At 35.5% G+C, this 15831-nt stretch overlaps 1 protein-coding gene across 1 annotated transcript in view; it reads left to right on the forward strand.

Annotated features, from left to right (window-relative positions):
• Positions 1-15831, forward strand: part of RTKN2 (rhotekin 2) — a 71313-nt gene that overhangs the window by 4959 nt on the left and 50523 nt on the right. Inside the window, exon 2 of the mRNA XM_063103504.1 lies at positions 1374-1570. Coding sequence (XP_062959574.1) covers positions 1374-1570 — 197 coding nt within the window. The remainder of the gene's footprint in view (positions 1-1373; positions 1571-15831) is intronic.

Below are 15831 nucleotides of genomic sequence, written 5' to 3' on the forward strand. Positions count from 1 at the left end.
CTGCTTACCATGACAAACAGCTTGTTACCTCCCTGCTGCTAATCCTTGGCTTCTTTATTCAGCATCTGATCTTTCAGAAACTTTTTCCTTGGTTAATTCAGTGTTACTAACCACATGTTGCCATTCCATAATACAACTTATGTAATATGTATGTGAGGTATATTTACATTAGTTATTGTATATTTTCCAAAGCTACCATAACAAATGACTAAGTCTGGGTAGCTTAAAATAATAGAAATTTATTCTCTTATAGTTCTAGGGACCAGAAGTCTGAAATCAAGGTATTGGCAGGGCCGTGCTCCCTCTGAAGGTCTTAGGAAAGAAAACTTCCTTGCACACAGCTTCTGGTGGTTGCCATCAGTTCTTGGTGTTCCTTCTCCAGTCTCTGTCTTTACATGGCCTTCTTCTAAGGACACATGTTACTGGATTTAGGGCCTACTCTAATCCAGTATCATCTCATTTTAGCTAATTACGTCTGCATAGTCCTATATCCAAATAAGGTTAAATGTAAGACCCGTGCACCATGCACAAATCCCACACACACCAGAATGGCTCACTTCACAAAGACCATGAGACAGAGACCGTTGCAATCAAGCGAGAGGAGTTTATTCCAGCATGCTGGTGTCACTTAGTCTCCTGGACAAAAGCAACCCTGAGCTCATAACACAAGTACTCTTTATACAGTTTTTCTAGACAGATTTTTGTGACAGGATGAGTTGTTGGTTATCTGTGGCGCCTTTAGATTTATGGGTAGGCTTTAACAGGCTGGTACCCTGATAAGAAACAGCGCCTTTCTCAATCGTTTATCTTCCCTGGGGTCTGGCCAGGTGGCCTTTAGATAAGGAACTAGTCAGTTCCTGGAACCGGGTGGGGGTCAGTCCCTTCTTGGAATTTTTAGTGTGCCCAGGCCTGCCTGAGCTCTACATGGCCCCTTAGAAGCTGCTTTACTTAAAATGTTTTCAGCAAGCATTTGTTACAGTAGCAAATTGCGTATATTAAAGTTATATTTTTCTTTACATAAACATTCTTAGATTCTAGAGGGACCTGAATTTTAGGAGGACACTACTGAACTAAGTACAGTTGTATTAAGAACATGTAATGTTTGTCACCTTTGTTTCTGTTCTATTCATCCACTAGATTGTAAAGACTATCTTAATTTCTAAGAAATTAAGGTCTTGCAAAAAGCATTTTAAAATAGCTATATTTTTATGCTATCATATATTACAACTTCATTTCTTTCCCAATGTATAAAAGTATAATGATATCTCGTACATTTTTCCATCTAATAGGGGTAAAGAGAAATGTTACAATTTTGGATTTCTACTACTTTTTAAAAAATGTTTTTCTCTTTTTTTTTTTTTTTTTTTTTTTAGGACTGCAGCATTCAAGAAAAAATAGACTTAGAAATTCGAATGCGAGAAGGAATATGGAAACTCCTTTCTCTGAGCACTCAAAAAGATCAGGTTTTACATGCAGTTAAGAATCTCATGGTGTGCAATGCTCGAATAGTGGCGTACACATTGGAGCTACAGAAATTAGAAGAGCAGATTGCAAATCAAACTGGAAAATGGTTAGTAGCATATTTTACTTATGGCTTTTAATGTACTTAAATATTTGAATTAAAAACACAGTATAATTTAAGCTTAAGTACAAATGTCAAATCACCAAATCTTTAAAAGAAAAATATACTGAAGTGGCAGCTGACATCATAAACATTTGATAGTAGAGCTCAGAGTGAACTTACTATTAGGCAGCATTTCTTTAAGCAATTTTAATGTGTTCAATTTGTAATTATAAAATGAAAGTTGGTAAGAAGAAAGGACTGAAAGTTGAGTATACAGAAATGTAGATTTAAAAAAATTAATTGCTTAGAGATGTGCTAATAAAAAAGTACTAGCTGGGAATAATAGAAACTTAGCTATAGAAATTGAAATGAGTGGGCAGCAAAATTATAAAGATATAAAACCTATGAATAGAAGGGAACTTAAAAGTTGGCTAACTCATCTCCTTCATGTGTTGAACATAAGTCCTAGAAAGGCAAGTGACTTACTCAAGGACAGGTACTAGCTAAGTAAATTCTGGTCCTGTGTTCTCTCCGTCATCCCATGCTGCCCTTTTGCATTAGATCTACGATTTGAGTATGAAATTAACATCTTATCATATTTACAGTGCCAAGTCTTACTTGGATCTAAGAATTGGCTCGATTTAGTGACTAGATCTTGCTGTCTGTTTAAAATATAAATAGTCCTACATCCTTCATTGTTGATTGGTCTTATAGTTCTGGCACAAGTGAAAAGTTTCTTTTTAGACATTAGTGGCTGTTGACTGGTCACAGTGTACCTCCATTAAATTCTTGAAAAGTAAGGTAAAAACAGGTCAGAGGAGGTCTTTGTAAAAAATAAAATATTGAAGAGATTGTAATGTAATAGACACCTGGGTACAAAGTAACCAAATATATTAGCTGTATGGCCATGGGATAGCTATTTTAATCTCTCTGTACCTCAGTTCCTTCATTACAACAGGTATGATATTTGTATTTTGAAAATTGAGATTTTATAGATATAAAAATGTATTGCCTTTTGCATACTTAGTACTCAACAAATGTCAAATAGTTTTTATTATTACATGCCCTAGACATTATAAAATGAAATTCTGGCGGTATCTAATCTAGGAAAATATTTTTCAGATAGTCATATTGTTTTAAGTCAATGCTTCTCAAACTGGGTCACACATATCACTGAGAGTACCTAATTATGTGTCAAGAGATGTGCAAATTTATAGAATAAATGTGGCATGTCCCCTGAGAGCGTGCATTTTTACAAGAACGTTAAAATTGTGGTATAGTTTTGGGTTATGATCTCTTACTTCTGGAGATATGTTTCTTCTCATCAGCCTTTAAGGTCTTTTGTCAATGCTGAGGGTGCAGGGGAGGGGGAGGCTGCTTCAGCGTAGGTGTTTGAGAACACTGGTTTAAAAAGTGTGGTACTAAGCATCCAATATTATATTATCTCTCATACTATCTGGAATATTCTGTACCCAAATCTGTCTCCATATTTAATGTTCTTTAAATATTTATGATGAACTGTGAATTGGCCATTTTCTTAATTTGGCAGTATGACTTTTCTGAAGTTGCTGATATATAAAAATTTTAAATAACTCTAATCCCTGTTGCATTTATATAGCAAAGATGGGAAACATATCTGGGACTGTTAACTGAAAGTGTATATGATTTTCAGATTCTTTACTGATTATCTTTGATAGATGAAAATATCTTTGCTGCTATATACACATACTTATATTCATCATTCATATAAAAATATTGTTTCCTTCAATTATTGAATTATTTCTGGAATTAAAAAAAATCTTGACTATCCTGTATGGATTTTTTCGTTTACAACTTTATTTTCTGTGTGCAGATACAACCAGAGGTCACTGATCAAATATAACTGGAAATTATAATACTTGCCTTATTACATAAAAATGATTTGAAAATTGAGAGTCTTAGGATAGCTTTTTGAGTTCCTTGAAGAAAGTCATGCCATTTGGTTTGTCAGTCAAATATTATCAATTATCTTCTATTTGCAGAACACTTAGTAAGCACTTTGCTAGCATGTTCATATCAAAAAAAAATTGCCAGAATATGAGAATATAAGTATATTTAGCCTTTAGAAACTCAGCAGTCTGTTTCTTAGTTTGGTTTTGATATAGTCTTTAAGGTAGAAAAGTGCTTTATTTATATTGCTGCCAGAGTTAAAATAAATAGCCAATGAGAACACCAGTCTACTCAAAAATTTTATGAAAAAAATGTCAAAAAATGACATTAAATCTAGGCTTTTTCAAAGAAGAATTAAATCAGTATGAAATGGTTGAATTGAGGAAGGTCTAATGGATGAATTGGGTCTGGGTCTTCTAGATCATGAAGGATGAATAGAGTTCGTTTGGGCGAGTAGGAGGAAAGCAGCATTCTAAGAAAAAGAAATAGGAAAAAAAATTTAGGCTGAAAGATGAGTTATGAGTTATTCAAGAGCAGTAAAGAGATGTGTTTAGTTGAGGCTGAAACTAAGCCAAAGTTGAAAAGGAAGGGGAACGCAAGATTAAAGAAAGTTCTAGTTCTATAGGAGTGCTAATAATTTGTGGTATATTTTCAGATGGCCAGAAGAGAGGAGTTCAGATGTTCTCAATCCAAAGAAATAGTAAATGTTTGTAATGATGGATATTCCAATTGCCTTGATTTGAACATCACGCATTGTATACATGTACCAAAATATCACTGTGTACCCATAAATATATGCAATTATTATGTGTCACTTAAAAGGTGTAAACCTCTAGTATCTCAACATAATTAAAGCCATATATGCCAAACCCACTGCCAGTATCATCCTGAATGGGGAAAAGCTGAAAGCTTTTCCTTTACGAACCGGAACTAGACAAGGATGCCCACTCTCACCACTCCTATTTAACATAGTGTTGGAAGTACTAGCCAGAGCAATCAGAGAAGAGAAGGAAATAAAGGGCATCCAGATTGGAAAAGATGAAGTCAAACTGTCCCTGTTTGCAGATGACATGATCTTATATATCGAACAGCCTAAAACCTCTACAAAAAAACTGCTGGAATTGATAAATGATTTCAGCACAGTAGCAGGATACAAAATCAACACACAAAAATCAGTAGCATTTCTTTTCTCCAATAGTGAACCTGCAGAACGAGAAATCAAGAAAGCCTGCCCATTTACAATAGCCACCAAAAAAATAAAATACTTAGGAATTGAGTTAACCAAGGATGTGAAAAATCTCTATAATGAGAACTACAAACCACTGCTGGGAGAAATTAGAGAGGATACAAGAAGATGGAAAGATATCCCATGCTCTTGGATTGGAAGAATCAACATAGTGAAAATGTCCATACTACCCAAAGTGATATACAAATTCAATACAATCCCCATCAAAATTCCAAAGACATTTTTCTCAGAAATGGAAAAAACTATCCAGTCATTTATATGGAACAATAAAAGACCACGCATAGCCAAAGCAATGCTGAGCAAAAAAAATAAAGCTGGAGGCATAATACTACCTGACTTTAAGCTATACTACAAAGCTATAATAACCAAAACAGTATGGTACTGGCATAAAAACAGACACACTGACCAATGGAATAGAATAGAGAATCCAGAAATCCACCCACACACTTACTTCCATCTGATCTTTGACAAAGGCACCAAGCCTATTCACTGGGGAAGGGACTGCCTCTTCAGCAAGTGGTGCTGGGATAACTGGATATCGATATGCAGGAGAATGAAACTAGATCCATACCTCTCACCATATACTAAAATCAACTCAAAATGGATTAAGGATTTAAATATACCCCTGAAACAATAAAACTTCTTAAAGAAAACATAGGAGAAACACTTCAGGAAATAGGACTGGACACAGACTTCATGAATATGACCCCAAAAGCACGGGCAACCAAAGGAGAAATAAACAAATGGGATTATATCAAACTAAAAAGCTTCTGCACAGCAAAAGAAACAATTAAAAGAGTTAAAAGACAACCAACAGAGTGGGAGAAAATATTTGCAAAATATACATCTGACAAAGGATTAATATCCAGAATATATAAGGAACTCAAACAACTTTACAAGAAGAAAACAAGCAACCCAATTAAAAAATGGGCAAAAGAGCTAAGTAGGCATTTCTCTAAGGAAGATATCCAAATGGCCAACAGACATATGAAAAAATGCTCAACATCACTCAGCATCCGGGAAATGCAAATCAAAACCACATTGAGATACCATCTAACCCCAGTTAGGATGGCTAAAATCCAAAAGACTATGAACGATAAATGCTGGCGAGGCTGCGGAGAAAAAGGAACTCTCATACATTGTTGGTGGGACTGCAAAATGGTGCAGCCTCTATGGAAAATGGTATGGAGGTTCCTTAAACAATTGCAAATAGATCTACCATACGACCCAGCCATCCCACTGTTGGGAATATACCCAGAGGAATGGAAATCATCAAGTCGAAGGTATACCTGTTCCCCAATGTTCATCGCAGCACTCTTTACAATAGCCAAGAGTTGGAACCAGCCCAAATGCCCATCATCAGATGAGTGGATACGGAAAATGTGGTACATCTACACAATGGAATACTACTCAGCTATAAAAACGAATGAAATACTGCCATTTGCAACAACATGGATGGACCTATATTAAGTGAAACAAGTCAGGCACAGAAAGAGAAATACCACATGTTCTCACTTATTGGTGGGAGCTAAAAATTAATATATAAATTCACACACACAACCGGGGGGGCGGGAAGAAGATATAACAACTACAATTACTTGAAGTTGATATGACAAGCAAACAGAAAGGACATTGTTGGGGGGGAGGGGGGGAGGGAGAAGGGAGGGAGGTTTTGGTGATGGGGAGCAATAATCAGCCACAATGTATATCGACAAAATAAAATTTAAAAAAAAAAAAAAAAGGTGTAAACCTCTTTATTAAAGACCTGGAAACTGGGACTTAGAAATTTTAGAAATGTGTGCGAGGGCACACAATGTTTATATGGCTGGGACATGAACCCCGATGACTTAAAAGCCCCTGTACCCCCTCTCAGCTCCAAGATATAGTTCATGTGCTTTCTAGCACTTCAAGCTGCCGTGGTGAGTTATTACAGGGCTTTACATTTATTTTTTCTATTTATTTTTTATCCTTTATCATTCTCTTTTAAGCAAGAAAGACACATGGTAAAATGGGTGTTTTAGAAAGGCTTTCTGGCAGCAGAGTATTAAAAGGGTGATGAGACAAAATAATTAAAAACACCAATTTGTAGGGAAAATAAGAATAGGCAGACATAGAAGTGAAATAATAATAAAAATAACTTTTGTTTAGAGAAAGAAGTAATCAAAACTAATGCATGCATTTATTTAGGGCTTTTCTGATTGATATTCACTCAAGGTGCTCTCCATATATAGCAGTTCTTTAAACAGTTTTCAGTTATTTCTCAATCTGATGAATTTATTAACACAATCAAATAATCTTACTTCATTTTACAGCCTTTAGAAACTTGGATTACAGGGAAGAATTAAGCCTTAATGCCCCAAGACATTCATTATATGCATTGACTGAACTTTTTTTTTTTTTTTAATGTTTATTTGTACGTATTTGTGGGTTAATGTGTATTGTTTCAACACATGAACATCGATTCACTTAGGGTAGATAGCATAACTTTGTACCCATTAATTCACCACTTCCTCTCTCTCTCTTCCTGGTAACCATTATTATATTCTTCACTGCTATGAGAACCACTTTATTTTTTTTAGATTCCACATGTGAGTGAGATCATGCGATATTTGTCTTTCTGTGCCTGGTTACTTCACTTAAAATGATGGTGTCCAGTTCTTCTTAAGTTGCTGCAAATGACAGGATTTCTTTTTTTTTTAATAGCTGGTTAGTATTCTATTATGTATATGCTACAGTTTTTTAAATCCATTCATCTGTTAATGGGCATTTAGGTTGATTCTATGTCTTGACTATTGTGAATAGTACAATGAACATGGGATTGCAGGTTTCTCTTCAATATACTGATTTCATTTCCTTTGGGTATATGTCCAGTATGGGATTGCTGGGTCATAACGTAGTTCAATTTTTAGTTCTCTGAGGAACCTCCTTACTGTTCTCCACAATGGCCACACCAATTTACATTCCTACCAACAATGCAGAAGAGTTTCCTTTTCCCTGCATCTTCACCAGCATTTATTTTGTCTTTTTGATAATAGCCATTGTAACTGGAGTGAGATGATATCTCATTGTGGTTTTAGTTTGCATTTCCCTGATGATTAGGGTTGTTGAGCATTTTTTCATGTGCCTCTTGGCCATTTGTATGTCGTCTTTTGAGAAATCTCTATTTAGGTCCTTTGCCCAGTTTTTAATTGGGTTGTTTGGGGTTTTTTTTGCTGTTGAGTTGTTTGAATTCCCTATATATTCTGGACATTAGCCCCTTCTCTGATGTGTAATTTGCAAACACTTTCTCCCATTCTATAAGTTGTCTCTTCACTTTGTTCATTGTGTCCTTTGCTGTGCAGAAACTTTTTAGTTTGTCGTAGTTGCATTTGTCTATCTTTGCTTTAGTTACTATGCCTTTGTAGTCTTGTTCAAAGAAGCGCTGCCAACTCCCACGTCGTGTAGTGTTTCCCCTATGTTTTCTTCTAGTTGTTTCATAGTTTTAGGTCATAAATTTAGATCTTTAATCCATTTTGATTTGATTTTTATTTATGGTGAGAGATAGGGGTCTAGTTTCAATCTTCTGCTTGTGGATATCTGGTTTACCCAGCACCACCTATTGAAGAGGCTTTTTCCCCAGTGTATATTTGTTGGGCTTTAAAAACTAATGCCACCTTAAGTGACATTACAAGCGGCGCCGTTATGGGCCCACAAAGGCGTATTAATGTGGCAGCCTAAGACGGCGCCAGGAGGAAGTAGGGTTGGGGTATCTGCGGGAACCTTGCCTTAGCCCTTATTGGCCAAATACGTGCTTCCGCGCTTGAGGTTGCAATAGCTAGGCATTGAGACAGGATGCATGCTCTCTTGACCTTTAGGCTGATAAGATTATGTAAAAAAACCTCCCTTCCCCATTTGCCTTTAAAAGCAAGTGCTTGTTTGATAATAAACGGAACTGCTCGACAGAACCCCCGCCGTGTCTGAGTGTCCTGTAAACGGGGCTGTTTGGGGCCGGCGGTTGTGCTCACCTCTCTTCATGGCTCTCTTCTCCTGCCTCCTTCCAAAGGGGACAGAAGGGAAAGAGTAATCCTGGGCCATTCGCTTGCCCACCAAAAGGAACGAGGCTAGGGCTGTTGTCGGCCGGCGGCGGACCCGACATATATTGTTGGCCCCTTTGTCGAAAATCAGTTGGCTATAGATGCGCAGGTTTATTTCTGGGTTTTCTATTCTGTTTCATTGGTCAATTTATCTGTTTTTATGCTAGTACCACGCTGTTTTGCTTACTATAGCTTTATAGTATATTTTGAAGTGTGATGCCTCCAACATTGTTCTTTTTGCTAAAGATTGCTTTTACTATATGGAGTCTTTTGTGGTTCCATACAAACTTTAAGGCTGTCTTTCTTTTTTTTTTCTTATTTTAATATTTACTTGTTCATATTTGGAATATACACTGTGTTGTTTTAATACATACATATACTGCACAATGATTCACTTAGCGCAGGTAGAATAGTTTTGTACTCATTAGTCCTCTACTTCTCTATGACCCCCAATCCCCTCCCATCCCAGCCTCTAGTAATCATTATTCTGCTCTCTACTTCTATGAAGATTAATCTTTTTTTCTTTTCTTTAGATGAAACGAGTGGTTTTTTCTATTTCTGTGAAGAATGTCATTGGTGTTTTGATAGGGATTGCACTGAATCTGTACATTGCTTTGAGTAATATGAACATTTTGATGACATTAATTTTTCTAACCCATGAACATGGGATATCCATTTATTTATGTCTTCTCCAGTTTTTTTCACCAATGTTTTATAGTTTTCATTGTAGATGTCTTTCAGCTCCTTTGTTAAATTTACTCCCAGGTCTTTCTTTTTTTTTTTTTTCATAGCTATTGTGAATGGGATTACTGTATTTCTTCTTCAGATATTTTGTTATTGGCATATAGGAATGCTATTGTTTTTGTGTGTGTTGATTTTGTTTCCTTCCACTTTGCTGAATTCATATGTTGGCCTTTTATTCACTTCTGGGTCCTGTAGGGTTACCACAAAGACCACTGGGCTGTGTGGAAATTATGGCCATGGACTGAGTCTTTCCTGAAAATTGTGCCCCTAGCAGTTCTATTACATTGCCTGGTCTCCACTGTCTGGCACCATGACAATAAGAAGGCAGATCAGCTAATTATGTTGCTCCCTGAGGGACCTCTGGTGGATCAGCCCTCCCCCTCTTCGCACTGCAAACATTTTCTGTGGGGCAGTCCCCGCATAAGTCTTCTGAGAAGACCCACTGGCTTCTGGGTGGTTTCTTCCTCCTGTTGGCTGAAGCCCCCTCCCTCCTACGTGGGCACAGGAGATGTTTGCAAGCAGCTTAGGTGGCCTGGGAAATGGGATAGGTGCACTCTAAAGTGCTTTTTTTTTTTTTTTTGCCAGTGGTCAGGGCACCCTTCTCCCTTGCATTCTCCAAGTAGTTTCACCAAAGGGCACTACTGCAGCTTTACTGTCTTTTGGCAGCTGCTCTGTAGGCTGGTAGCTGCTCTGTGAGAAGCTGGAGCTGGATCTGATGGGGTAATTTCTCCTCCCGCTCACCACAGATTTCTGTGCCTTAAGGGACTCAGCAGATTGTTCCCCTTCCTCCAAGTTCCAGTGATTAGAAGATGTCAGTTTTTGTGATTTAATAGTTGTAAGTTGACTGGTGGTGGGGGGAAGCAACACCAGGATCATCTGTTCCACCATCTTGGTGATGTGATGCTGAACAGACTCCTTTAACTTATGTATATTAGAATAGTGCTAGTTTTGTGCCATCCTTGGAAGAATTGAGAAAATAGTCACTCTGTGGTTTAGATGAGGAATTCTAGTTGAGAAATAAGTGATGTCATTTTTTCCCTTTAAACCACATACTCTTCTGAGAATATCAGTAACTGGCTAAATGTTCCATTATTATGTTCTTGTAACAAAAACTTTTTTCTAAATTGTGTTTATGTATGAAACACCTTCTAGTACACTGTCTGTTTTTTATGCTTAAATAAGCAAAAGATAACCAGATTGTATACAATTCACAATGGAGTCAGGATGATCCAAAAAAGTGGGATGCAGAAAATTTTCTAAGTTGAGTAGACAGTAGGTAGTCAGGGCAAGGGGCACAGATTGCTTACTGCCTTAGTTTAGAGCGTAGGATAGCTTGGTTACAGCAATCTGTCAATTTGCTAGTTGTGTTTGACTAGTAAACTAGACTATCTCCCCACATTTTCCTGCTTGCAATAGCCAGTAATATCTACTTAAAAGACTGCTTATAACTGTCCACTTCTTGAAAAACAGTTAAAGGTTTCTTTTTACTAAAATTCCTTAGATGGGCACCCAGGACCTTTGTGGTCTGATCCCAGACTACTTTCGCAATCTTCTCTCTCAGTTTCTACTTTACAAATTTATTGCATCAAATGCTTGATCTGTATCTCCAAAACAGTTCTTGATGTTCTAATCTCCAGTGCCTTTGCTTTTACTGAAGTGCCCTCTTTTCCATTCCCACTTGGCAAAACCCCTTTGCTCTGCAACAGCATATCTGCATCATCAAAGTTTCCTTGGTAATTCTGTTCAGAAAATGATTGTTCTTTTCTTTATGCCCATAGTCAGGACTCAGTGATTATTTGCCTCCTCTGAGTTTTAGTAGTATCTGAACTGTGAATATCTCACTGTAACATACTATATTCTAATAGAGCTATTTATAGACATAGTTTAAAAGTTAAATTATAAACTTTTGGAAACAGGTACAATGTCTGGTTCTTAGTGAGATAGAGATTATTTCACCACTGACTTCATGTTGTGAGGAGTTAGTTCCTGGAGCTTAGAGGCAGCTCATAGCAGAGGCAACTCAGTTAATGTTGTTTCTTTTCCTCTCTCTCCTTCATATCCCCCGCACAACTAACAGTGCTGCATACTTAAGAAAAGTTTAACGTGTGCTTTATAAATAAAGTTTGCCCATCTCCCCTCCATGTATATGATGAGCAAATAGGGCATAGAATTTAATAATAGTTATTTATATGTCATTACTCTTTTTTTTTTTTGTCAATTCCTTCCATGTTCTTAACTGTTCCTTGTTAGCCCAAGCCGCTGTGCTTTTCATTTTCCAAACTGGCATTTACGCCCTATTTCATTCTCTCTCTCTCTTTTTTTTAACCAACTTTTTATTATGAAATTTTCATGTAAATAGTTGTAAGAATAGTACAATGACCATCATTTATATTCCACCTGGATTGACTAGCTAATAGTTCATCCACATATGTTTATCCACTCTCCCTTTTTTCTACGTACACACACACGTGTGCACACACATATATGCATATAACACATACACATTTTTTGTTGAACCATTTGAAAATAAGTTATAAACAACATGGCATGTACACCTCAATGTGTATCTTCTAAAAGCAAGAATATTCTTCTAAATAATCAAAATATTATCATATGCCAAATATTTTTGATAATCCCATAAGAATCATCTAATACTCAGCCCATGTTCAATTTTACCCAGTTATCAAAAGAAAATTCTTTCTAGTTTTTTCCCAAAACAGAATTCAGTCAAGATTTATGCAATACATTTGGTTATACTTGTGTAGTTTCTTTTAATTTGTACCTTTTCTAAAAACCCCTTGTTATTAATGCTTTGAAAGTCTAGACTTTTAAAAGACATCCTTTAAAAATAACCCGCATTTTACATTTGCCTGATCATTTATTTCCTTATGGTATCATTAAACTTTTTTTCGTATTCTCTGTTTTTGCTATAACTAGAAGTTAGGTTTAAAGGTTTGATCAGGCTTGGCTTAAGCATTTTTTACAAGAATTTTTCTAGGTGAGTTTGGGTGCTGTGTATTCTTCCCATTGATGCGATGTGATATCTGGTTTTACCACTCTAAGTGATGCTGTTTGATACCTGGTTTAGATTTCATTTGCTACTTTTCTCCTTTGTGACAGAATATTTTTCCTTTTGCAGTTCATAAGTAATCTGGGGGGTGCTGGGACTGGGTGAATTGTCTGTTATCTAGCAAACTTTAACTTAATGGCTTTATCATCCATTTATGATCCTTGTCTAAATCAGTTATTATAATGGAGTTTGCAAAACAGTGATTATCTAATTCTTTTATTCTTTCTATATTTATTGGATGGTATTGTTCTGTTAGAGCATTCCTCTCTTTCCTCTCTCCATGTATTCATGGATTTTTATTTAATCAGTGTATTTTTATCAATTACAGTCATTAATCTTTCTGATTGTCAAGTTGTCCCAAATTTGTTCAGTGGGAGTTTTATCAATCTTGCTTCTTTATTCTTTTGACATGCCTCTATTGAAGTCTTTAAAAACTTCCTTGTTTTCTGACATGAAAAGATAGCCTGGGTTTGCCTTGTATTTTCCCTGCCCCAGGCCTAGAGTTGGTCATTTCTCAGAGTCCTGGTTCCCTTAAATGGTGAATGTGGTATTTTGAAAGCAAGTGGGCCCTATGTGTGCTCATTGTTACTGGGGTATCTCTGCTTTTAGGCCTTTTCAATGGACATAGCTATAAAAGACTTTTTTTAAAATGAGTTTATATTGATATTTATGGATTTTTGTTTTCTTATTTTACATTTGTATCTCTTTTACACAAAAAATCTTAATTTCAAATAATAGTAGTATATGTGTTTTCTTATGTTTTATGCTATGATTATGTAAAATAGTTTTATAATTATAGTACCTATATTATTACCAACAGTAAACCTACCTAGGCAATTTCAGGATTTCTTTGCAGTTCTTTTCCAACATATGAAAATAAATTCCAACATATGGAAACATATTTTCCAACATACAAAAAAGGTGAAAGAATTGTACAGTGAAGACCCATATATCCACCACCTAGATTCTACAATTTATGTTTTATTGTATTTGCTTTATCTTATATCTGTACTTCTGTTTACCCATTAATTCGGGTTTTTTTGTTTTTTAAAAATTTATTTCAATTGACATGTATTAATTGTGTGTATTTATGGGGTACAGAGTTATATTTTAATACATATATACAATGTGATGATAAACAACTCATTTTTTATGATGTAATTCAGAATAAGTTATGCAGTTCTGTGTGTGTGTGTGTATACAAACATGCACGTATGCATACATTTCAGTGGATATAGAGCAGAGAACCATGTTCAAAAGTTACTTAAAATGATCTTTTTCTCTCTGAATTGTTATGTTATTAATTTCATAAACAGGGTTGTTTCTGTGTTTACTTTTTTCTCTTTGAATTAATCGCATTTTTGGATATATCATGTTTCCTTGTGCCCCTTCCCAATTCGCAATTAGTTCTTGTCTCTGTCCCCACCCCAAGAGGCAGCCACTGTTCTGATTTTTTTCCACAATAGGTTAATTTTGCCTGTTTCTAGGCTCTAATACTAATGGAATTGTATGATAGAGGTTTCTTTCTTTCAGCATAATACTTTTGAGATTTTTTATGTGATAACGTGTCAGATATTTTTTCCTCTTTGTAGTTTTCAACTGTATGAAAATACCATGCTGCCAAATACCATGTTGCCATTCCCTTTTTCCATTGTTGACTCTTCCAATTTCTGCCTACTTTTGGTTGCTTGCTAGTCCCTTTAGGTAGTTGTTTTTTAAAAAGTTTTTCTAGATTTTCTATTGTTTTCTGTGGGAGAATTTCTCTAACGTGAATTACTCTGCCATTACCAAAAGAGGAATTCATTTAGTTCCATCTTGATCAGACAAATTTTTATTTATTCAGCTTTATGGAATATCTTGAGCATGTCCTTATGACTTAATATGGTCCATTTTCATCATTTTCATTGGCTAAAACATGGTTATACAAAGTTTGCTATGTGTGTTCAAAAGATCTGTGTTAATAACTGTTTTTGTTTTAAAGGTCTTTTAAGGTCTTCGATAGCCATCGTTATTTTTTGACCACTTAAACTGTCTTGTACTGAAAGAAATAGGTTAAGATTTTTTGTTATTAAGGTTTTGCTGTCTTTATCCTTATCTCCTGTACATTCTGCTTTATGAAGATGCTGTGTAACATTTGGTACATTAGGTACTTGTCATATAGGCATTGTCAGTTGCAGCCTTTAGCATTAAAAAGTATCCTTTTGTTGTTATTGTTGTCTCAGGTAATGCTTTTTGACCTTATCCTACCTTTCCTGATAACCAGATCACATCCCCTGCTTTCTTGTTTGCATTTAATCAATGTATCTTTGCTCATCTCTTTATTTTCAGCCTTTCAGAATCACCTTTGAAGATACGTTTTTTGTATTCATCCTAGAATCGGGTTTTTAATTATCAGCCAATCTGAAAATCCTTTGAATGGAGAAATTAAGCCCATTTATATTTATTGGTATGATATATATTTGATTTTAGCCAGTCATATTCTTTTATGTTAATTATGTATATTATAATTACAATCTGTTTTTTACTATGTGATCTATTTTGTTACTGTTTTTCTAAATTTGGGGACAGTTTTATAAGTCATCATAGTTACTATAACTTTATATTAAAACTTCACATACTGACAAGTTTATATAATACCCTCAGTTCTTTCCTTTCTTAGACTTCTACTATTTTGTTTTTCTGCTTTAAATGATATCATTTCATTTCTACTTTTTATCTATCTTGAGATCAATGACCTTATTCTATTTTCCTGTTTCTCCCTTCTCTACTTTTTTTTTTTTTAAGTGTGTTATTACTGCCTTGGTGGAGTGGACAGTATTTACAGGCCAGTGTGTACTCATATCTTCACCTATATATTAGTCTTTGATCTGCAGTTAAATATGTATAATATTAACTACCTGTCCTTTTGTTGTACTTTCCAAAATCATCTCTTTTGGAAGAAGCTCATCAGCTAGTAGATCGCCCAACATGAGTACAGTTTTCTTCATGTTCTTCCATGTTTCAAGTGTTTTTTTTCTTTAGTGCTGCTACTTAAAGGGCTGCTTGGCTAGTTATAAAATCCTTAGCCAACACTTTCTTTCCTTGAGTTTCTTGAAAACTTTGCTCCATTGTTGTCTTGTTATCAAGAAATCTTGTTATCAAGAAATGTTTAATTTTCTTTCCTTTGTAAATAACTTGGTCTTTTGCCAACCTACCTCAGTATATA

Source organism: Cynocephalus volans, chromosome 7 (assembly GCF_027409185.1).
Source record: "Cynocephalus volans isolate mCynVol1 chromosome 7, mCynVol1.pri, whole genome shotgun sequence".
Lineage (NCBI taxonomy): Eukaryota > Metazoa > Chordata > Mammalia > Dermoptera > Cynocephalidae > Cynocephalus > Cynocephalus volans.